General features: G+C 39.1%; 1 protein-coding gene and 1 non-coding gene across 2 annotated transcripts; both read right to left on the bottom strand.

The window, feature by feature from the left end:
- Positions 1 to 887: 887 nt before the first annotated feature.
- On the bottom strand, positions 888 to 19,958 carry LOC123690731 (circadian clock-controlled protein daywake-like). The gene is made up of 6 exons (XM_045634830.1): positions 19,743 to 19,958; positions 19,413 to 19,582; positions 9,514 to 9,584; positions 3,855 to 3,994; positions 2,636 to 2,785; positions 888 to 1,112 (listed from the first exon to the last, which is right to left on the bottom strand). The coding sequence occupies exons 1-6, from the start codon at positions 19,804 to 19,806 to the stop codon at positions 955 to 957; spliced, it is 753 nt and encodes a 250-aa protein (XP_045490786.1). The 5' UTR covers positions 19,807 to 19,958; the 3' UTR covers positions 888 to 954.
- Positions 19,959 to 22,712: 2,754 nt separating this feature from the next.
- LOC123698153 lies at positions 22,713 to 22,905 on the bottom strand. The gene has a single exon (XR_006752367.1). It is a non-coding gene; the product is annotated as a U2 spliceosomal RNA (small nuclear RNA).
- Positions 22,906 to 26,174: the final 3,269 nt, after the last annotated feature.

The raw sequence follows: 26,174 nt of genomic DNA, 5'->3' as shown, positions 1-26,174 counted from the left end.
ACACAAAAAAGATAAATAGAAAACATGTTTATTATATTTTTCACATATCAGGTTTTTTTTTAATTTATCAAAAGTTTAAAAATTATATACCTACATTTAAAATAGCTCTTAACATCATGATTTCAGTGAGATTGTCATATTAAATCATAAAAATTGAGATTCCAAAGAAGAGTATAATCTATGTAATAAAGTTATTAGGTACTTATCTTTTACGGGGTATGTTGATGGAATTTAAATTAGGTATCTCGATGACTTCTTGATAATTTTAAAAGCTATAGGGCGTCTGTTATGCAAAATGGCCCACCGGAAGTGGCTGAGAGTACGGACATTATGACGTGAAAGTCAGCCATGAGAAAATACGTGAAGTACTGTTTTTATGAACCTTCATCATCTGGAAAATGGCCCATTGACCAAGCTAGCGGGTAGGCATACGATGGTAGCACATACTAACACTACCCAATCGTCCACATTTCATCCGTCAGAAAATAGGTGAAGTCTGGCGGCTCTGGGATCTTACTCTTATAGCTCTTTTCATATTGTGATATAATCTGTCTGTTTGTAATGTTTCATTAATTATATAATATTTCAGTTGGCTTTATTTACAGATTATGAAAGTGACGAAAGTAACAATAGTGATATTTCATTTGATCTCGATAACTTACGATACATAGACAGAAGCTGAAGTTAGCATCTTAAAAAAATATAGCAATGCTGAAAAAACACAGGAATCGACATAAAACATACCTGAGCATGTAGAAGAAGAAGAAGTAAAGTGTAAACACTACTTTTTGGTGGATTTCGCCTCATTATTAATTCATTTCATGATTTTTACTTACAAATAACTTTTAGCACATTATAGTTTCAATGAGGAATGAATGAAGGAGGAATTTCTTCTTGTAATCAAATATTTATTAAATAATTTACAACAACTCTTTATTATATTAATGTAATGAACTACGATTTATTTGGGAATAGGGTATCGTAAGGCACTTTTAAAAATATTTTATTGGCTATGCGTGTTCCAATTTTGTTCCAGTTACTTTGAGCGAAGGGTAACATTTCTTTATAAAGAAGACGCCAGTTTTCGTTCGTAATTCGCATCCCCAGTTCGGCTGAAAAATAAAGTTAATTTTATTTTAGTATGTCCATAAACAATAATTACCTAGAAGAATACCAATAGATAAGTATTTTTGGGAGGGCAATAGATATAAAGGGCAGACCACAGAGCAATAAACCTAGGGGCAGACATACAGTTTTCGTTTACGACCCCTTATATTACTTTACTCTTTGGTCTACGAATTACGATGTGGACGATGTGGACTGTGGTACCTACAACTCCATCAACTTTATATGCAATTTCAATTTTTAAAGCTACAAATGGGCCCTTATCATTCTCCACTTTCTTTGATTTAAAAAATTCATTAATATTTATGAACAATAATGGAGAAAAAATGAAAATATAATGAAAAAATGTAGCGGTAAACCCAAACTGGGGTTTTAGTAGTACTATAAGTAGCGCAGATAATATAATACTAGTAGGTGGTAAGTACTTAGATACGCTACGAAAAATAAAACTATTTTTAGTAACATTCAACCATAAAGGCCTATCGTAATTAAAGCTTGATTGCCACAAAAAAGTCTCACAAAAAATCTTGCCGGTTGTTTTTTGTTTTATTTCAAAGATTACGGAGCTCAACATCGTTGAACTCAACACCTTGTTCCGAAATGTAAAACAACGCACATTTTTGAATTATAAAAATATAAGCCTCTTATTGATTGATTATAATGGCAACATTATGTGTAAAAAGAAAGCATTTTGGGTTACAAATTGAAACATTTATCGAATAATTTATTTTCCATTAAATATATTTATGTAGATAAACGTTACCAATAGATGCTTATAAAAAGGACATTCAAGGTTAAGTAGTCTTAATTTATTAAGTTCCGCTTTAAAAAAAATATAAATGTACTTATTCATAGATATTTATAGAAATAAAGATTCTAATCAATGTATAGTCTATACTCTATAGATATAGACATCTTAATAATTCTTATTCAAACATCACACGATGGTGCTAATTACGATTTTAAAAACAAATTTTATGAGGGATATAATACAATATGTTTATTGTATAGTCAATTAAGTAATAAAATAGCTATAAAATACAATGGTTCATTTGTTTAAACTTTTACTACGAATTTATTTTAGTAGGTACTGGTAAAGCAAATTGCGGTGAAGATATTAGCAGTTAGGTATTCATGTTACGTAAAAATAATAATTAATACCTATTAACTTATCATGAAAAACGATCGAGACGGAATATTCATTGCAACTATAATATTGTATACATACTTTATAGTAATATTTACCACCTTCATATCAAAGTAGTATCCTAATAACGAGTTAGATTATTATTTTATGTAGAAAAGTGTTTATAAAATAATGAAATATGTAGTAATGTATTAATAACTTCAAAATAAGTTAAAATAAATATTATAGCTTATTACAGTAAAATAAATCAATGAATTAAGAATCTATTTCTGTCTACCCTCAAAAAGATATCTCCCAAGAACTCAGTGTCCTTTAATTTAAATATTGATTATATTTTTCTTTTTTTGTTGATATAATACTCACTTAAGGGTTTGCTGTCTGGGTTTTCATTAGAAAGGTAAGTCTTCATAGATCCGACATCGGGCCGCATGTAAAACGAATTAATTCTTATGTATGTGACTCCATCTATAACTTCAGGTTTACCGTCCAATTTCCACGTATAGACTAGATCAGCTGAAAAAGATAACGTGGAATTATTATAACATATATCTAAGAGTTATGTTAAATTATTAGTGGATATACCTACCTAATATTATACTATTTTAACTCATTTTTTCGTCAAGACGTTTGTAAAATATAATCCATACTAATATCACAGACTAATAATAATATACTACGTATACAACTAATATTATAAATGCGAAAGTAACTCTGTCTGTAATAAATTATTGATATCCAAAACTTACAAATGTATCGACCATACATATGTATACTAACGTATTTAGTACTTTAGTAGGTACCTATACAGTGTGATATGATACAATACCTACTTGTCTGTGGGTCTTAACAATTTAATTTAATTTCACAAACATATTTACAAACTATACTGTATAATATGTATTATGATGCTAACAACATAATTTTAATTCAACTCATGTGTCGGAGCTACACGACAAAAAACAACCTTGTTCAATGTTCATAGCAAGTTCTTATATTGTATCAAATTTTTGAACATATTTATTTTAATTTACAGGATACAGACCATTATCTTTTACCTGTATTATTATTTGTATTAAATTTAAGTAACATTATTTATACCTAACATGAAAAAGTTTAATCGTGAGCTTATAGTAATTGCTTAATCACTACATAGTATAAAACAAAGTCGCTTTCTCAGTCCCTATGTCCCTTTGTATGCTTAAATCTTTAAAAGTACGCAACGGATTTTGATGCAGTTTTTTTTAATAGATAGAGTGATTCAAGAGGCAGGTTTTAGTATATAATTTATTAGGTTTTAGACAAAGCGGGCGAAGCCGCGGGCGGTTAGCTAGTTACATAATAAAGTATGTATACAGTATATGTATCTCATTATGTCTATAAAATGTCGGCTTTTTCTATCAAATAACCCATAATTTAATATAACAAACGCAGTTGTCCAAAAAATGGTTGTAGGTCGGTCGTCTACTGTACTGTGTCGATTAGTTTTCTAAAAGCTCGCACCACCCACCCAAACCACAGATTAAGCTTCTCCTAAACTAACTATATTTAGATGTTACCATGGACCCAATATGATGATACTTACTCATTGTGTTATTGAAATCTCCATTAGCAAGGATCTTGAGTGAATTGTAACTGCCACCTCCTTCGTATTTTCCTTTGATAAATACTTCGGGGGTAAACATATCTACTTCCAAATGGAAAGACTCTTCGTCCGCCTTTAGTCTAAAAAATATTAGGTAAATTATTATAACTATCACAACCATAAGGCATGTTTAGATATTCAGATAGATTTGTTATTGTATTAATAAGATTTTTTTATTATAATAATACTAGGTATAAGCTTCTCTTTGGTTGTAATTAAAAAAAACTTGTAATCAAAATAATGGTAACTTCTTACCTAATACCTAACTTATTGAGGCAATTCTTTTCTAATACTTTTCTACTACCATAACTACTACAGAGTAGGTACCAACTGTAGGTACTGTAACAAGTAAAAATGTACATAATAATCCTAGACTAAAGCATCTTCTGCTTCTACCCCATCACAGGGATCATCTAGTACTCTAAGTACGTGCCTATTCTCTCCACTCCAAATAACTGTGATCATCGATCAAATCATTACTTAAACTTTATGGCCTCGCATGGGCTTCTTCCAGCTCACCACCTCGCAACTCGGTTAGATAATTGTCTAGATCATATATTTATAAAGTCAACCTATGTTCCCACATCTCTTATACTAAAAACATCTATAACTGATCATTCGGCTTTACTATTGAACTTAGAAATAAAATTGACTAATAAAATCACTCACTTTAATCGTCCCCACTTAAATTTTACAGAAACCGTTCATGATATTCAACAATGCGATTTATCGAGTGTTCTCAGTTGTACGGATGCTAACACAGCCATGAATAGACTACTCCACCTACTTTCGCCTATTTTGACTAAGAATACTATACTTAGACCTATTCCCTCTAAGCTTAGACTCAAAAAACCGTGGATGACAATTGGCCTTCTCAGATGTATACGCAATAGAGACAGGATGCATTATAAATCAAATAAAAACCCTAAAAATACTACTTTAAAATTAACATACTTACGTTACCGTAACTTCTGCAACAACCTACTCAAAAAAGTAAGACGGGAGTTCGAAGAAAAATTATTCGTCGAGGCCGGTAAGGACACTAAAAAAATGTGGGGAGCTGTCCGTAACGTGTTAGATCAGGATTCATGTACCTCATCATGCACTGAACTTCTCAACATGCATAGTAACCCCCTGGTATCAGTTAATACTATAAATAGCTTCTTCGCCAGCGTAGGAAAAAATATGGCAAATAAAATAGATGCAACAAGTCAACGCAAATTTACAAACTTAAGTTTAAATTGCTCAATGCCTAATTCGATCGTTTTCTTGGAGACCGATGAAAATACAGTTGATGGTATAGTAAGTAACCTCCGCATTGATAGTGCCCCTGGGTGGGATGGCATTACCCCCAAATTACTTAACGCTACTAGACCTAAACTAGTACCTCCCATCACACACATCTGTAATCTTGCTTTAACTACGGGTATTTTTCCTACAGCTCTCAAAAAGGCCATCGTACATCCGGTTTTCAAGGCTGGGGATAGAGATAGTATTAATAATTACAGACCAATTTCAGTACTGCCTGCTATCTCCAAAATTTTAGAAAGAATAATATACAAGAACATGAATAGCTACCTTGAGAAATATAAAATCATCGCTGACAATCAGTTTGGTTTCCGAAAGGGCATGTCAACAGAAAATGCAGTCGCTGCACTTCTAGAATTTTTAGTTAAAAATATCGACAACAAACTTAAGTGTATTGGCATATTCCTCGACTTGTCCAAAGCTTTTGATACTATCTCTATCCCTATCCTACTAAAAAAGCTCGAGCGAATTGGTATCCGGGGAACAGCTTACAAACTACTAGAAGATTTCCTCTCGAATAGAACTCAATCCGTTAAGATTGGTAGTCATATCAGCACTGAAGAATGTTTGGAATTTGGCTTACCCCAAGGGAGTTTACTATCTCCGCTCCTTTTTCAAATATATGTTAACGATCTTTGCCAACTTGCTTATCCTTCTACACGTATCATAGCATATGCGGATGATACTGTACTTTTAGTGAGTGGCCGTGACTGGGATGAGGCAAAGAAAGGAGCGGAAGGTGCTTTAAGTGTTGTTCAAAATTGGCTTTCTTCAAACTTCCTGACCTTAAATATTAAAAAATCTAAATTTATTACCTTTGCCAGTAAAATATCTGCTATTCCACCTGAACCTTCTTTCAAAATTATAGCCCACTCGTGCGAAAGAGTAAATACCTGCAATTGTATATCCATAGATAGAGCCGTCTCGGTAAAATATCTCGGAGTCTGGTTAGACTCTTGCCTATCCTGGAAACAGCACCTTGAAGCCATCTCTTCGCGAATACGTAAGTTAATATTCGTTTTTAAAAAATTACGGATCCCTGCCAATAAAGGTGTTCTTAAAATAGTGTACACCGCATTATGCGAATCAATTATTGGTTACTGCATCACTGTCTGGGGAGGTGCTCCGAAAAACAATATTCTACAAGCTGAACGAGCTCAAAGAGCAGTGATTAAATCTCTTCTCAACAAACCCTTCAGATACCCAACGAAACAAGTATACACTGACTTTAAGGTACTTACAGTGCGCAAAATGTATATACTCCGGGCAATGTTGAAGAAGCATAAAAGCCTTCCCGCAACTAAAAGTAAATTCCCAGATAAGAGGCGACCCCCGCCGATATGCCCAGTCTTATATACAAATACTAAGCTTGCAAAAAGACATTACGAATTCCTAAGTTCTCATCTATATAATAAATTAAATAAGACACTTAATATACACAACATGAACACATTACAATGTAAGTCCAACCTAACTAATTACCTTCTAGATCTTAATTATGATGAATGTGAACACTTGTTAGATCACTATATTATTTAATCCAAACTACAAAATAGAAAACACACACACACGAACACTCCCACACACACACACACACACACACACACACACACACACACACACACACACACACACACACACACACACACTCAATACGTATATCCTTTCTTTTAAATTCTTTTAGATTTTTAGTTCAATTTCTCTTTTTTTTTTTTTTTTCCTAAAGAGTATATTTTTTAAATTCACCAAATCTTTGGCTAAAGTGATACTTGCGTAAAATAGAATTGTTACAATAATCAGGTATATCATTTGTATCAACGGACGGATAAATGTCTCCTGTAACACAGGACATTCCCTAGTATAGGAGACATTGTTTAAATAGCGCAATTAACCTACGGTTTATGTTTTAATTATATGTAAGTTATCCCAAAATCTAATTGCATATGTACACATGTATTTCTGTTTTCAAATAAAGAATTTATTATTATTATTATGTTTCTCATTTCCATAATACTCGGGTACCACCAGAAGGACGGTACCCGGATCTTTGGAAGGCTTACGTGGGGACACGGATCCAACACGCAGAGGCCCTTTGAGACTTTTAATGTGTTGTGGGACACCAGCCGCAGCCTGCCCATGACTGCACTATAGAGATACAGTCCTAGGCAGTCTGCGGCCGATGTAGGACTATTTCGAGATGTGGAAAACAAAATGAACTGGGCTATGGAGTGGGATGTTAAGTGGGCCGGTATTTGGGGACTATTGGAAACTATGGCACCTGCCTTTCTACTAAAATAAAGTAAAAATATGTTGGCAGGTGGTGACTCGCCCTCTCACTGTATGGGCCACCGAAATAAGTCGCTGCAATAGTGCGACAAGGGGGCAACATATTGTGAGCAGCTAAGGGTGGAGAGGCGTCCCTGGACTTTAAACTCCGATCACGCGCTCCCTGAGGGTCCAGCATCACGTGCCCACTCGCCACTTACGATTCGCATCCACCCTTCGAGCTAAAAGCTCTCGCGACTCCACTCTGGCCGGCCGGTTAAGGCAAGCCAGAGGTGGGGATCCTGTCCTCGTCAGGCTTCACTCCGACCGGCCGGTGAAGGCAAGCCGGAGATGAAGACAGGGGCCTCCCCCGGGAGCGCTCGGTTCCCGCGGGGTCGCTACTCCCCGACACCCCGCCACAAGGTGTCCTGCGGGTTGACTGACTGCACGGGTGGAATATCTATTGTCACGTAAACAATAGATATTCCAACCGTGGGCGATGGGGTCGTCACATCCCTACGCCCTTATTATTATTATTATTATGTTTCTCATTTCCATAATACTCGGGTACCACCAGAAGGACGGTACCCGGATCTTTGGAAGGCTTACGTGGGGACACGGATCCAACACGCAGAGGCCCTTTGAGACTTTTAATGTGTTGGGGGACACCAGCCGCAGCCTGCCCATGACTGCACTATAGAGATACAGCCCTAGGCAGTCCGCGGCCGATGTAGGACTATTGCAGGGTATGGAAATTTAATAATTGGGCTATGGATTGGGATGCTAAATGGACTGGTACTGGGGACTATGGGAAACTATGGTACCTGCCTTTCTACTAAAAGAAAGTAAAAATATGTTGGCAGGTGGTGACTCGCCCTCTCACTGTATGGGCCCCCGAAATAAGTCGCTGCAATAGTGCGACAAGGGGGCAACATATTGTGAGCAGCTAAGGATGGAGAGGCGTCCCTGGACTTTAAACTACGATCACGCGCTCCCTGAGGGTCCAGCATCACGTGCCCACTCGCCACTTACGATTCGCATCCACCCTTCGAGCTAAAAGCTCTCGCGACTCCACTCTGGCCGGCCGGTTAAGGCAAGCCAGAGGTGGGGGTCCTGTCCTCGTCAGGCTTCACTCCGACCGGCCGGTGAAGGCAAGCCGGAGATGAAGACAGGGGCCTCCCCCGGGAGCACTCGGTTCCCGCGGGGTCGCTACTCCCCGACACCCCGCCACAAGGTGTCCTGCGGGTTGACTGATTGCACGGGTGGAATATCTATTGTCACATAGACAATAGATATTCCAACCGTGGGCGATGGGGTCGTCACATCCCTACGCCCTTATTATTATTACTATTAGCATTTAGCTTTACATTGGTGTCTAATTCGCAATCTTTAAATATTGATAGTGTATTTCTTATACGTATACAGTACAGTAAGTGCATAATACCTATATTATGTTTACGACACTGAAGTTATCCTTGATTCGTATAATTTTTATCGTTTCGACAATCGCAGACATTCATGTATTGCATGTGTGCGTAACTATGCATAAAAGCTTAGGATTGAAAATAAATAAATGCATTTTTTTTTAAATTTGCATAACGAGAAATATCTCAAAATACAACCTCCGACAGTATAAAATATATTAATACGTGCTTATTTGTCGAAGGTTAAGTACAACTACTGCAGATGCAACATATTGACTGCTATAAGTGTGTGTGTGTGTGTTTTTTTTTTCATCAAGGACCATCTTTGACACATAAATAAATCAAATCAGTAAAGTAAGTCAAATCAGTTTTGATTTACTTCACTGCATTAGTGCATTAAAACATCATAATATGGCATTATGTGAATACCAAACATGAAGTTTATAAAACTTACAATTTTAGTTCGGTTTAAAAAAAACAAATCAATTTTTATAAAAACCTTAAAACAAATGAAGAATAAAATATCATAATAACTTCAAGAAATTGCGGTGGGTAGTAAATAATAGATAATTATAATATTTATGATATACAAAGGTCCAAACCTTGCATCTCGAACTGAAGACGTGCTGAGGCCACTTACATAAATATCGAACATATTCATTTTCGCTTCAATCTAAAAAGGAGACAATAAAAAAATTAATAAAAATAATTCAATAAAATTTTTCAGTTTGTAAATTAAAATTAGCAATCAAAACATGTCATGTTGTTATTATTGTAAAACATTAAACAATCAAATAATTATTAATTAGGTAGTATGAAGATTTTGTTTTGATATTGTTTTTTTTTCCTATAATAATCGTCGGACGTCGGGAGGCCGACTACAGTTTCACCTTGGAATTATTAATAAATAAAACATAACCACAATTTTTTATTTGTATCAGATTTGTGTTTTGATAAAGCAATATTGGCGTGTTACTCACTACTCAGAGCCAGATTATCGACCCCATCGAGACGAAAATAATAATTTTTAACATAGTAAACTAAGGTAACTAGTTACTTATTCTTTTTCCGGTTTTTTTTAATCTGATGACACCTATGCATGTAGGTATTGCTTTTATTGCACGAGGTAGTTAGACCGATGGTTAGGCGGTAGTTAGACCTTATTGCAGTAAAGGAAAAACAAGAAATATAATTGCTTCCTATTACTCTGTACGGTATATATTAACCATTGTGAACAAGGTAATTAGTCTCGCCAAAGGGAGTTGGTAATTAGTCTATTGACTGTCAACTGTCAAGCGTATCAAGCATCCTGGAGAAATTTTGTTGTCAACATCGTAGGTCACAACAACCACAGCACCTTACCTTTTTTTTTTTTTTTTTTTTTTTTTTTTTTTTTTTTTTTTTTTTTTTTTTTTTTTACGTTGGGAAATGCACTTACGCATCCCCCTCTACAGTTTTTCTGTGTGAGGGGGTATGTGGGACTCGCAAAAGCCATACCCACTAAAACCCAACGGTGGCCACCGTTCGCCTTCGGCGGCAGGGGTTAACAGCTAGGCCTTGTACCCCCACCGCCTACATGGTGATTGCCGCAACTTGGCGACTCGTTCCGGCCCATACATGACAATAGGCGACGGTATCGTTTAATGATAACGTCGCCCTATTACCGGGCTATCCGCCTTCTGTCGCAGGGGGGGGCCGGTTTACTTGCAGCGAGCATAACTATAGTATGCTCGTCTCTACGTAAACCTCCCCCCTGTGCTTGTTTTGGCTCTTGTATCAGGGCTGACGCTGGACGTATAGACGTTTGCGTCTGCCCGGTCTACGCCGACGCAGAGGATCCGACGCTGGGTCATTTTCCCGGGCCCTCTCTGCGTCTTCCTTCGCCTTCATTATTGTTTCGCAGAAGGCTGCGACAATACTCCATTTCGCGTCATCAGCGACCATCATGTTCACGAGGGTTTGCAGGTTCAACTCGTTGTTTGTACCCAGCAAGCCCTCGAGAGGCCTCCTTTCGGCTGTCCATGCTGGACACTCGACCAACGTGTGTTGAGCCGTGTCAAGTTGGCTGCTGCAGTGGTGGCAGGAGGGGGCCGGTTCACGCCCTATCCTATGCAGGTAGCTGCCAAAGCATCCATGCCCCGACAGCACCTGCACCAGTCGGTAGCTGAGTGACCCCCATCCTCTTTCTACCCACTTTTTAAGCACTGGACTAATCGCGCTAAGGGTCCAGGCACCCACGCATGATGAACTGAGTTCGTGAGCCCATTTTCTGAACACCGCGTCTCGAGCTTCCCGCTTCCAGCCTTCGAGTGTTTCGGGAGGCAGATCTAAGTCCCTCCCTCTTGCCTCCGCTCTGCGCCAGTAGACTTCCGCCAAGGCGGCCGCTTCGAGGTGCCAGGGTGCAGTCCCGGCTATAACGCACACCGCATCGTACGAAACGGTGCGGTACGCCCTTGCAACCCTTATGGCTATCACTCGCTGCGACCGCCTCAGCACAATAGTGTTGCGCGTTAAAAGCTTGTCAGCCCATATTGGGCATCCGTACAGCGCCTGTGAGCGAACAACTCCAGCAAAGAGTCGGCGACATGCTCCTCTCGGCCCTCCAATATTCGGCATGATGCGGCAGAGAGCCGCTGCCGTGGTGTTGAGCTTTGTAGCCAGTGCCGCGAAGTGAGCTTGGAATGTCCATCTCGGATCAAGCACCAGGCCGAGGTATTTCAGCCTGGGCCCAATTCGGATGGGCACTCCGCTTACCACAATCTCTTCCCCAGTTGGTGGAGCCCTCCGATGGCCGTGGAACCATATGGCCTCCGACTTCTCAAGTGCTACTTTAAGCCCCAGACTTTTTATTTTAGCAACCACCTGTGCCACCCCGGCCGTAGCTCGGAGTCGTGCCTCTCTGAAGTCACGCCCAGTAGACACGACCAAAGTGTCATCGGCGTAACAAATGGTGCTAACGCCTAGCGGCAACACGCCTCGTAGCACGTGGTTGTATCCGATGTTCCACAGGAGAGGTCCCAGAACAGAACCCTGTGGAACACCGCATGCAACCCTATGGCTACCCCAGCCACATTGCCCTGGAAAGATAATTTTGCGTCCACCAAGATACGAACGAATAATGCGTCGGAGATAGGATGGTAGATGGTGTTGAGCAAGGCCGTCTAAAATTTTGTCCCAAGGCAAGGTGTTAAACGCATTGGAAATATCCAAAGATACTGCCAATGCGACCCCGCCCTGGGAAACACACTCTTCACTAATATCTCGTAAACGGGCTATGGCGTCTACTGTGCTCCTCCTACGCCGAAAGCCATATTGGGCTTCATCGAGGTCCGGTCCTGTTAGCGCAAGATGCTTTTGTATACGACTGGAAATGATACGCTCGAAGAGCTTGCCAGCTTCGTCTAACAGGACAATTGGTCTATAGGCTGATGGCGAATCGGCCGGCTTGCCACTCTTTTTAAGTAGAACAAGGCGACCCACCTTCCATCGTTCTGGGAACCTCCCGTTCTTAAAACATTCTGTCATTAGTTGGCAGAATCGTTGGGCCAGTCCATGTGAGAGGGCAAGTGACCACACTCTTCCATGCACGCCATCGGGCCCCGGGGCGGTAGTTTTCCTTTTCAGGCGTTGCACCGCCGCATCCAATTCGGTAAGGGTTACGTCCGGGATAGGACTCGTGCAGGCTAGATCTCCTTGATCAATGCCTCGGTCCAAGTGCTCCGCTGAATTTCGACCTGGGAAGAGGGAAGACACAACCTTTTTAAGAAATGCTGGCTCCAACCTAGTTGTTATTGGTGGGGCAAAAGGTCTTAATTTATTCATAACCAGCCTGTAGGGGCGCCCCCAGGGGTCAAGGCTCAGTGTCTCCAGCAATTCGGCCCATGCCCTCTCCTTCGCGGTCGCTATGGACTCTCTAAGGGCCTTTTTAGCATCTTGGTATACGGCATACCGCTCAGATTCCCCAACAATGGAGTAGTCTGCCCGCCTCCTCTTTTGTCTGTATTTAGTGTAACGACGTCTGGCGGTAACGCAGGCTGAGCGAAGCCGCGCAAGTTCAGGTGACCACCAATAAACTTTATTATGTGGCGGAGATGGTTTAACTCTAGACATCGCGGCGTCTGATATGTGGGTCATTGTTACCGCAAACCATTCCGCCTCTGTGTCCACGTTTATGGAGTCCGGTTTAGGACACCACGCACCAACTATAGACGCCAGTTCAAGTAGTTGTCTGTCCAGTGTTTTGAGGGACCATCTCGGGCCAGATTCGACAGGCGCAGACCTGTGCCCATATAGATTTGATGTAGTTTGCACAACATCAAATCGGATGTATTTGTGGTCCGACAAAGTCTCCACCTCCGACAAAACCTTCCAACCACGAACCCGATAAGCAAGGGTGGGGCTCGCAAACGTAACATCCACGACTGACCCTCCCCGAATGCGCACACAAGTATTCTCGGTGCCCTGGTTGAGTGGGACCAGATTCTGAGCTGCGAGCCATTCGACAAGAATGTCTCCGCGAGCATCCGTGGTAGAGGAACCCCACAACGCAGATTTGGCGTTTAGGTCCCCTGCAATGACAATTTGGTGAGGGCGACCCCATTGAATCATAGTGTTTACTTCCCCCAAGAACGCTTCGAACTCAGCGAGCGTTTTGTTTGGTGAGAAGTAAACTCCGATTACAACCATATCGGTCAGTTTCACGGCTACACATCCATGACCCTTCTTGTACGCACAGATTTGAGGTGATCCTTCCGATTGCATTATGATAAGGGCAGCAACCTCGTCGAGATCCCCAACCCAGTTGTCCCGCTGAGATGGAACTGCATAAGGTTCCGATAAGATTCCGATGTGTATGGACCACTGTGCCAGGCTCTGCATCAGTAGATCCTGGGCCCTGGCACAGTGGTTCAGGTTGGATTGCAAAATCCGTAGCGCCATCCTATGCTGCGGTGGTTTCTACTACCTCCATAGTCGCTCCGTCAGCCTGGGAGTCTGCAACGTGTCTCTTAGGCCGTGCTTTTGGCGCTTTAACGTTAGGAGCAGCGCAGCCATTACCGCCCAAGCGATGGTCTGCTTTTCTGCCTGCTGCTATGCATACTGCACAGTTAGGCTTGGCGGTACAGTTGGCAGCTTTGTGGTCTGGCTGCCCGCAGCGGTAACACAAATGACTGCGATCGCACTCCACAGCGCATTGGTTGGCCACGTGCCCCACTTCCAGGCATCGAAAGCAACGCAACTCTCGAGGCTCCTGTACTCTTACTCTTGCCACCACCCATCCGACGAGAAAGCGTGTCTCGGTAAGTTTTTTGGCCACTGTTACAGGGCAGTTTACCCACGCTCCATAAAGCCCAGTTCTATCTTGGCGTATTTGGCTGACACGTATTTGGTCAACCAGGCATTCTCCCCTTGTTACTATGGCGTCCTTTAAATCGTCCGCAGTAACGGACGCGTCTAGGCCTGAAACGCGTAAGTCCACCATTTTCACTGGTCTTGAGACTTTGATGTTCTTGTCTTTAAATATTGTCTTCAATTTACTTGCTAGTAAGTCAGCCTTTTCTCCGCTACCGGGCCCAGGAATCTGGATAATTGTGGCTCCTGTGATCGCCTGGCGAAACTTTACACAGTCTATTCCGGCCTCCTTGAGGTCAACTTTAGCTCTCGCCTCCTTGATAGCTGTGGCGTAAGTTACGCCGTTAGCCTGTGCATCCGATGAAATTGTTAGGACGATTGCAGCAGATCGTGGGGCCTTCAGCGAAGGTTGGGATAGCTTGGGTTGGTGAGATATCTTCCGTTTATCAACCGCGGTTTTTCCGGAACCAGCTCGTTCTGTCTTATTCACACCTGATCTGCCTTTCTTAGTCACAACTGACCAGCCTTCGTCAGAAGGATCGGCTGTGGGCACCGTTGGGGTCTCCGCGTCGTTACACAAAGGAGCCTCCGTTGCGGGAGATAAGGCAGGAGTAGATCCCCCGCCTCGTAATTCCACCGCTCGGTTTTCACTCCCAGATCCTTTCCTCTTCTTCTTCTTCTTTTTGCCTCCCTCCTTTATCTCAGTCTCATGCCTGTCCTGCGCCACGTTCTGCGCCGGCATGGACAGCGCCTTGGTTTTCTGTGGCCTTGGTCCCGTATCCTTTAAGACCTCAGGACGACTGTCCTGTCGGATGTCAACGGCCCGGCTTCTTCCTCCATCCGTAGCACTGGAGAGGCGTCGCTGCTGCGGAGTCGGTCGTGGCTCCAAGTTCCTTAGCCGCGTATCAATGAGCTCTCCTAACTGGCGCATCATCCTAGCCTCGAAATCCTGTGGCATCTCGGCCGGTTGCATAGAGCCAACAGAGCCCCGATGTATGAGCAGCCGCAGCTCCCGCATTTCGCTTTGAATAACATCCAGCCTTATACGCAGACGTTCATTCTCGGCGCGGAGCGTGTTTGTTTCCTCAGATAAAGTTCTCGAGGCGAGGGAATCAGCGTCCTCCCTAATCGCCCTGGCGGCACCTCTCAAGTCAGCTACGTACGTGGTCTTGAGGTGGTTAGAAGCTTTGGCAATCTTTTCGACAATTGCGAGATTTGCCTCGATCCTCTTCCTAGCCTCTTCTGTCGCTGTGTTGGCACCAATTGCTATCGATGGCGACCGCATAGCTTTTGTTTTTGGTTCTGCCGAAGCGGATGCGGCTGCTCCGGTTTCCGTTTCAGCTTGGGCCGCTTTCTCCACTCTGTGTGCCTTGCGAAGGCCAGTGCGAGGTCTTCCAGAGGAAGATGGGATGGTGGTATCGCTCGAACTTCCATCTTCCAATCGCGAGCGCTTACGGGTGCGCCAGAAACGCGATTCCTTGCTAGGGGTGCACAGAGCCTCTCGGCGGGCAAGGGGGCTCATAGTAACCCGTGAGTTTATACTCGCCATAGACGAGTCTGACTCCACGGCTACGTCCGTCGTCATATACGAACGATTGACAATTCCTCCAACTTCAGTGGGTGTAGGGGTAGCGCCTGACATACGCTCCAGTACCACACTGCATTTTCCAGTTGCCGATTCTCTCGGCAAATCTCCTCTTTCTTCGAATTGGGGTTTCATTTTGACTGTGTTTTTAGTCCCACGAGTATGGGGGAAATATATGGTCCATCCGGGTGGTGCCCCCTGTACCCGGGTAACCCTATTACACCCCGGAGGGCGGGCGGTATCCGGGGGTTGGCCGCTCCGACTTGGTCCTCTCGCCAAGCCACCTACCTCCAATGAGAAAGCAGGAATCCGACGTCGCGCTTAGGCCCTGTGGGGCGCCCCAACGCCGAAATAGAGGGGTTTTTTATTGAGGTCACCTTCCTCTCAGGCCAGCCGGTTAAGGCGAGCCCCCTGGTCTCTAGCGTGCCGCTAGACATGACAACGTCACACGCTAGAGGTAACAGTTTGCCCGACGGGGTGCCGAGGCCCCGTAACCCAGCTAGAGATATCCTCGCGCTAAGTCCGTCGCGCCGCGGTTCGCTGACCGCCATCCACCGCTGCATTGCAGCCACTGGTCTTCTCGAGACCCTCTCCAAGGTGCACCGTGTGCTTTCTTCTCGCATATTTACACAGGGGCGGATACGGCGATACACCTCCACCCGCCTGTTTTATATGCCTACTCCAGGGCCACTTCCCGTATGGTTTAAATTAAAAACGAATCGGGAGTGGCACGTGTTTATTCCATATTAGCTTCCCCAAGATGCTGGATTGCAACACAGGTACTGAGCCCCCCCGCCACGACAAGGCTTGGCTTTACGCAAATTGTTTTATTAAAGGTGCATATCAGTATCAATAGGAGTAGGTATCAGTATTCAGAATTGAAAACCTTTGGAACATCAAATATTCCGAGATCAATAAAAATACCTTAATTTAATTTTGATACCAAGGATCGATAAAAAAATGGAAAATATTATATAGGATTATGTAGGCAGGTACCTGTTAAAACAGGCGGAGAAGAGCTGAAGGCTGGTGTGTAAAAGTGATTCTTATTTTGTATAATCAATATAAGTATATGTTTATTATCAAACAATACAAGTAAGGCACTACGATAATCTATATATATAAAACTCAAAGGTGACTGATATAGTGATCTATCAACGCACAGCCCAAACCACTGGATGCATCGGGCTCAAATTTGGCATGCAGGTAGATGTCATAACGTAGGCGTCCCCTAAGAAAGGATTTTATAAAATTCATCCCCTAAAGGGGTAAAATAGGGGATGAAAACTTATACCATGAAAATTTATATATTCCACGCAAGCGAAGCTGCGGGCAACAGCTAGTTTACTATATTATTATAACAATTAATAACCATAAACCAATAATATATCAAAAATTACTCTGAAGCTAATAATAGCACATTTCATAAGTAAATTTATTTATTGCTTAGTCAAATCGTATGTTAGGTATGCAGTGTAAAAAAAACATCCTATATCTTAGATTACATTAGAATCACTCGCACGTGAGCGAATTTTTTGCCCGTGAACTATAATCTCATGGTCAGGGCTACGCATTAGTTAGTAGATTATACGTGATTATATACGGTCAATCTATAGTCTACCTATATTCTACAGGTTGATAATTTATAGTTTATGTCATGTTGTTATTATTGAACTCTGCACTTATAACGTTGAATAATTAATAATAGGCGATTAGAATAATTAACGTATTAGTTTAATGGCAGAAAAATATATATAAAAAACAGCATTATAAAATTTATCGAAAATATAGGTGGACGAATAGATAGAGATAACAGTCTAGTAATTTTTAGATGTGATGTAGCTCCTGTAACTATATTATAAAGACAAAAGTAACTCTGTTTACTTTTTCTACATAATTCTTTCATTACTGAACCATTCAGATATCTATATGATTTTTTTTCTACCAATCAAGCTCCACCCGAAATCTCTACATTTTAAAGGAATTTTTCTGCTTTCAAGCTGTTTAGTTTATCCCACTAAGAAAGAATAGTAATACTATCATGTTTCTGCATTAATTTAAATAGAATAACTTTTCAACCACCCTGGCACACTATCCCGTAGGTAGGTAGTAGGTGTTAGTAAACTGCATACAGGTGCGGTAAAGTAGAGAATATTATCACAATATTATTTCTATTTGTTATATTATGTATAATTAGTACCTAATCAAATTCAGTATTGTGGCAATAAAGTCTAAATTACGGACTCAAAATATTTTCCAAGATTTCAGGCTGGGTCCGCGCCTGTCTGCATAGATACATTCAGCAGTCGAAGCCTCAAAGTCGTCGAGTCAAATAAGTCATTTATTTATTATTTAATCATTTATTGTACCACACCATTTAATATTACAATGTACAGTATTAATATATATTTGTATGGATGCGAAGTACAAAAGGTGACCTTATCGCTTAAAAGCGATTTCTTCCAGGCCACCTAAGTCATTATTATAGTGTACGAATTATATGCGATATTTTCATGTTTTTTTTATTAACAAATCCTATAAAGCCCGCTTTGATAAGATAAATAGATAAATTAATTAGCAGAAAATGATGTATTCATTATTTTATTTTTTACTAGGTTTCCGCCCGCGGCTTCGCCCGCGCAGTCAAGGAAAAACCCGCATAATTCCCGTTCCCGTGGGATTTCCGGGATTGCGTCATTTTCCCGGGATAAAAAGTAGCCTATGTCCTTTCTCAGGTATCAAAATATCTCCACACCAAATTTCATGAAAATTGGTTCTGTAGTTTAGGCGTGATTGAGTAACAGACAGACAGACAGAGTTACTTTCGCATTTATAATATTAAGTATGGATTAAACGTTTTTGCCAGAACATCCTTGTTATTTAATAAGATAGGATATTTAATAGAGTACCTTAATAGTGATTTGCATATTTGCATATGCAAATGCATAAAACTCTCTAATTACGGCGTTAGTGCATATTTTAGCCTTTTTCCCCAATCGTGCATATTTCGTGCATAAATCGTTAAGTAGCGGGAGTTTTGATTGGTCGACTAACCTTTATTAGCCAATCAGAACGATCAGCGAGTAAACAAACCCTATTTTGGCATGGTAAAATGGCAAAAAATTACAAAATGGGCTCCATTTTAAGTAAATTTTGAGCCATTCAAAATAGGGCTAGATTACCCTTTTGGGGCTAAAAACGTAAAACACGGGTTGAATTCCAAAAAAGGGCTAGATTTAGCCCGGAAAGGGTTAAGGTGGCAACACTGGGCTCGCGGGTGACAAACGTCACAAATTTGCGCTCGAAAATTTGATAAAAATGCTTAATTATATATTGGCACAAAAACTATACTCAATTTCAAGAAAATTTCAATGTTTTTGTACAATCTTTGATTTAAATATATAAAAATAATAAAGGTTTTTTTTGATTTTTATGTGCATATTTTAGGCATATCAGTCGTTTTTAGTGCATATTTCGGCCTTTTTTAGTGCATATTTGCATGCATATTTTGGCATTGTGTTAGTGCATATAATCCGATGTCTAGTGATTAAGTTATGCAGAACTTACCTGATTATTTTTATATTCTACTTTCAGTTCTTTTTGTAGGAAAGGGTCCAATGGGGGCAGTCCCAAATCTTTATTTCCACTAGCGAAGTCCCTTACTCCCTTATGCACTGCTTCTATGAGACACTCGTTAACTTCCAATGAATTTCTGTTACATATTTTTAAATAATTATCTGCAAGGAAAAATACTTTTTAGAACTTTGGATTTTTTTAAGTACATAAAAAATAATAACACTTTAAATATATTACAAATTACAATTTACTGTCGAACACCTATTGCAAAAAAATACAAACATGAGTCTAAAGTTATACAACATTTACAAAATCACTTACCAATATTTTCCAAACCGTACCCATTACATACAAATAACGTTAATATAAAATATATTTTAAACATCTTGCATTAGGCAAAACAACTAGATAAAGGAAGAAACAAATTGATATAAAATTAAATTAATAAACGTATAATAAAAACGACTTCTAGTGGCAGCCTCTCTCGGTCGTGTTGCGACGGCCACGGCAACTTTAGTGGTGGTAGGAGCTTGCGATGTTGCATAAACATACGCTACTCAATGTCACCCACTGGTTCTGCTGTGTTATTAATTACGTCACAACTCACAGTAGACAATGTATAAGATATCTATTCACACTCTTTTCGTTGCCTATTTCGATAACATCTTTGAGATACATCCTCATTTTCTTATCCAATGCTTGATGTCTACCTACTTTAAGCTACTAATTAGATTGTAAGTGACCTTCTCTGAGTCTTGTGTTTTTATATATTTTTATTGTGTTTGCATATGCATATGCAAGAGGCTTGCTATGCTAGTGTGATTATTAATTATAACCTGGGATCACAATGCAACAAAAACGTACAAAAACGTATCTATGTTCGACATCTGCCTAAGGCAGTGTTATGCTCGGTAGGTACTATATTATGTACCTATATATTTTTTGTGTTTTCATTTGAAGATATAACTCTTAGACAAGATAGGGCCTCCTTCCTACATTCTAAAGACAATTAATATTTATGTGTTTATAGTTTTAACTTTAAACAAACCTAAACGAGTGCTAAGAAGAGTATTCGTGAAAATATACTACCGTCTACCACATTATTCCAAAGTCACTTCCTTGTATAGGTAAATAAGAATGATAAAAATGGTACCATAATATCATAATATTCACATTGAATATTATAAGTGTATTGAATCCCAATTTTAACCTAAACGTCGATAAGATTAATATTGGACTTAATAAATAAAATTAAAGAAATAAGAGAAACTCGGTAAGTAATTATTCTATTTATTCAGAGCAGGCAAATTTTGTACCACTTATTTATACTTATGAATAATCCACACGGAACAAGGTCAGTTAGTCCTTGCTGAGAATCTGAATATCGTAATCATACCTGCCAGACAATATTACATCCTAGCGTAAACATTGAACAATGTCTGACAGAATAGGTGTCAACTGACATTTACATATATGGAATATGGAAAATAATAGTCTAGATAAAAAAGGTTAATTCTTGGAATACCTAGCTCCAAAATTAATATGAGCATGTACTCAGCATCATGTTTAGAATTTGTTTTAAGCGATTGCATAGCTTCTATCGCGGGCCTTGAGCGCGGGGACCGAATCGAGAAATTCCGTAACGAAAAACCTCACGCTCCCCACTCCGACGGGCGGAGGTGTGGCTTGAAGGCATAGCATGCAATAGCTTTACCCCGGCAGTCCCCGAGTGCCACACGTCTTTCTTTTTCCTTGACAGGAGAGCCGAAGCGGTAAGTTTCTAGTAAGTGTAATAAGGTATAGTAGTCCGTAGTGTCATAGTGTAAGTAAGGTTAAGAATGATGACTGAATTCGCTACGCGTTATTAAATTACAACTATGTAGTATGTACACATTTTGAGTTTCACCTCCTTTCACAAAAGAATCGAGCTAAATATCGGGTTTAAATTCATGTTAAGTTTCATTTGAATTGTTACATTTAGTAATTTACACGAGGCGTGATTCGAACCCGCGTCTTTTATGCTGTTGTCTTATTGCTAATACTAGAAATAAGACACTTTGGACTTTTGGATGGAGGCTTAAGCTTAACAATGTATTACTTTATTTTGGGAATATCACTTATCTTCATCAGTCTTTACAATAAATATTTTTTAACAAGCAAATATTATAGCAATCCAAGGATGCATGATTTTTCTTTAAGGAGTCCAACATTTAGCAATTTACCAGTTTAACGTGGTTGTATTTTTATTTGAGGAGGATCTTGAAAAGTAAATGGATGAACCTTGTTGATAACTTAGAAATTTAGAATATATATTTATAAACTGACAGTCTGACATCGCGTACAAACATTCCGTCTGAAGTCAGCTAATTAGCCGGGTTGTGTTTAGTAGGTTACGTACTATTTTCGGCTAATATGTAATACTATTTTTGTCTATCGTGGAACGACTTCAACTGCTACTGTTTGTTCGCAAAGACCGCTTCCACGTCAGTTTATATAATACTAGCTTTCCGCCCGCGGCTTCGCCCGCGTTTTCAAAGAAAAACCCGCATAGTTCCCGTTCCCGTGGGATTTCCGGGATGAAACCTATCCTATGTGTTAATCCAAGTTACCCTCTATATGTGTGCTAAATTTCATTCAAATCCATTCAGTAGTTTTTACGTGAAAGAGTAAAAAACATCCATACATCCATACAAACTTTCGCCTGTTAGATGTATTCTAAGGTTGATAATTAATTACTTTGATTACATAATATTATATTACACACTTAAAGGTATTAAGATTACTCTAAGTGCTTTTAATAAAACTATCCAGTAGCATATTTCCTACTATGTTATGATTTGAGAAAGTGTTCACTGCATTATCATTAAAATATAATATTCATTTCTGATGAATCGTGATATTGATAAAGATCAAGTCAATTATCAATTATCATTTTCCGGGCTCTATTTTTTGTATCGATTGTTAGGCAGAATATAGATGACTAGCATTCCGCCTGCGGCTTCGCCCGCGTTTCCAAAGAAAAACCCGCATAGTTCCCGTTCCCGTGGGATTTCCTGGATAAAACCTAGTCTACATTACTCGTGGATAATGTAGCTTTCGAATGGTGAAAGAATTTTTAAAATCGGTTCAGTAGTTTATGAGCCTATTCATTACAATCCAACAAACAAATAAAGTTTTCCTCTGTATAATATTAGTGTAGAGTGAAGACTGTAGATGTAGAATGCAGATAATGACACTGGTTAAATAAAGTAAATCCGTAGTGGCTCGAGTATTTTGAGTTATTTTCAAGTATTTATGTGGGCCGATCCCGGCGGCACTGCAATGCCGGGCCGACCCTTGACGGGAGTGGAGCGAGCCCCGAACATCCCGTCGGTTTCCAAAAATCAGTTTAATATACTGGTCCCGCTGTGCGGGAACTTTCAGATATTAAGCTGAAAAGAACAGATACTACACTTTGATCTTAGCCAAAAGGCCGAGAAGCGATGTCGAATTTTACACCTCACTGATATATCAATACAATGAAAAAAAATTTCAAAAGCGCGTTCTCCTTGCGGCGTTTTTACTAGTAGCGACATCTGTTGTTTGTAGTGTTTGGAGTGCTTATTCTAATCAAGAACATTGTTTCGAACCTCCAGGAAGAATCAGGAAGAAGCGTATTGGTGGTGGAGTAGTTGGATTATAGTTTGAGAATAAACTAAACATAGTGATTACTCCAATTCGTGATCGAATTCAACAGCTTAAAAATTTTGCGCAATAACATGCTTTTTTATGTCTGCAGTAATACTGGACACAGGTATGAACGTAAACTAAATCAAGCTCCGTGCTTAGGGTAAGTCACTAAGAGCCCCTTTTGAATAATTTGATTTGATTCGTGCATTTTTAAATAATTTGATTATTGTCAAGAACTCTAGAATCATTAAAAAAAGAACGCCTGTAGTTATTATAATGTGTTACGCCTTTCAATAAAACTTTGCCTATTAGTGCAACTGTTTAATATTTTTTTGCAGTTAGAAGAAACTATGAGAATACTTATTAAAAAAAACCCAACCATTTTTGGGATACCAAAACGTCCGTTCCGTTATATTTGTTACATAAAAACAGTTTAAATGGACCGCAAGTACACCTACTCAAATATTTTTGCTCGGCTCATAATGATACAATCGTAGAATTGGCATAACGGTACATTTTAAGATTAATGAGAACGTACAGAAATTTGAAATGTTGCTTATTTGCAAAGCACATTAAATATTTGTGCATATAGATTTTTACTGTTCGATTATTTTTTTATGTCGCACATGATTTAGTTAGGTTGCAACCTTGTTGCAACGTATGTAAATAGGTACATCAGAATAGATGTTTTCGAAGTTTGCAACCAAGTTCCAAAACTTTTGTAATTATTCCGAGACCACCTTACTCGAAAAAATTACCACGAATTAAAAATAATTACAAATAAACATGTTCCGGTCAACGAAAAAGGTTGCAAATTTATACAACCGGCACACTTCTCGAACTCTATATTTTCTCTTGTATCGGCTTTTCGGTAATTTTTCAAAAGAAAAAAAATCATCTGTTGTAAGTTACGATACAACTAATATTTTACAGCATATTCAAAAGCAAAATGATGTCGATAAAAACATTTCAGGTCGTTCGAGAAGTGTGCCTGATTTAGTAAAAGCTCATTATCACACTGTTTGTATGCGTTTCCTGAGAAAATTTACTATGGTAATGTTTATTTTTTTTACACCATATGAAAGTAGAGATTTTAATGAACAAAAGGCTCCCCAAGTTTTTGAAAAAAGCTGATATTTTGACGGGTGACTTTTCGATTGAAAATTTGGTTGTTTTTTTGGTATTAATTCAAAATAAGGCGAAAAAATAAATATTTTCAATCAAATAAATTACAGTGTATTTGGGATATAATAAAGTAAGTTTCCACCAAATTTCGTAGAAAAAAAAATAAATTTTGAAGAAGATAAAAATAAAAGACCAAGAACTTTTCACCTAAATTTTGAGGTTATGTGAAAAAATTGAAAATACAAAAGTTGTAGAACTTTTAATTACCTACAACTTTGCCATTGAACCTTTTTTCCGTAGGACTTGTACTTTTGTCGGAAATCGAGAGAAACCATTTTTTTCTCTTAAAAGCGCCCCCCTCCCACTTCCCGAACTCGGATTGACCGTAATTTATTTTTCCTTTTATTTTCATCATATTCCCCTCCTTTTCTAGGGTTTCATCCGACTGCGATTTTTTTTATCTTTTTATTGTTTTTAAATGCTTCTTTCTACCCCAGTCTATAATCGACACGAACAATTTGAAATCAGATCAAAATTGTATCTTCAATTTAATCAAAATCATTTTTCACGATATAGGCATTATGACTTTTAAAACCCTTTTAAAATCAATCTGTTAAGCCTTTATAGGATGACGAGGGATATCCTTTAAGTTCGGTTGCGGAAAATCCCATGATGTCTCCGATTTCTTTAAAAGGATCCACTGAACTTTACTAAACATAAGACGATAGCACTTAAAGCTTCTTAGGTGTATAAAAAATGAGTAGATTATGAGAATTATTTTCCTCTTAAAATATGTATTATATAATATATTAGTCTTCTAATATATATTTGCATTTTTATTTTTTAATTTATTCAATTTAAATTTTGTCTAGATCTGTTTCATTTGAAGGCGGTAATATTTTTTTTGTAAAAAAATAATTGCTCATGTAAATCTGTGAAGCCATAATTAAGGATAGGTAGGTAATTTTGAAAAAGTCCTGATACCTTCTAATCCTGATGCTACCTACCTACCTAACAAAAGCTAAATAGCCGAAATAAATCTCTCCACGTGTTAGAGAACTTTTTAAAGAGGATATAAATAAACATAAAGACATCAAACCGTAATAAGCCTTTCTTCATTACTCTAGCTAGTCATTATGCGTATCAATCACATGTCAAGAGCACTACAAAATTAATGTCCCCTTATTTCCGATAGGTCGTTGACACGGTTCTATGATCAGTATAAGTAATATGATTATCCGCAACGGTATTTATACACCTCATGTTTAAGAGGAAAATATTCTTATGTACGTCGGTGAACCCAAGGGTCTCATTTCATCGAAAGCTAACTGTGGTTGTTCTATTGTCCAAGAACATACTCGCGCTCGCACTCCCTTCATCTTTTGTATTTTCGTAGCATGGTTCTGCTACAATCAGTATACTTTGTTCAAAGTCATCGCAAATAAGTTGAGTTTGGGTTTAGGACCACAAACAACTTATGAAATGTTAACATAAAATCTCTCTTTCGTCAGAAAAGAAAATCCCTTCTCGAGAAAATATAACGTAATTTCCTGTTTATTATTAAACTTCGGTTCAATTTTATTAGATACGTCTTTTCATTTTAGAGATATTTGTTGAAAATATCGGAGAAAAATGTAAAAATTGGCTTGTTTTTCCTCCTACTCCCTATGTCCTATCTAATAAATATAACAAGGTCGGTCTAAATTTCATTAGGGGAATGTTATTGCAATATTAATTTAATTTTATAATGATGGGATGAAATAAATAGAGTTAAATCTTTGTTTACAAAAACTATGCATGCGGCGGAAAGCGGATCCGGAAAGGTCAGATGTCAGATTTTCTCAATTTTAGGTATTTCTGCTTCCGATTTCTAGGTACATAATAAAAATAGCCTACAGATGGCTTTTATACAAATATATTTTTGACTTCATTTTAATATACAGTAGCAATTTCCGTACT

Source organism: Colias croceus, chromosome 1 (assembly GCF_905220415.1).
Source record: "Colias croceus chromosome 1, ilColCroc2.1".
NCBI lineage: Eukaryota > Metazoa > Arthropoda > Insecta > Lepidoptera > Pieridae > Colias > Colias croceus.
This window is presented reverse-complemented; position numbering and strand designations above follow the sequence as displayed.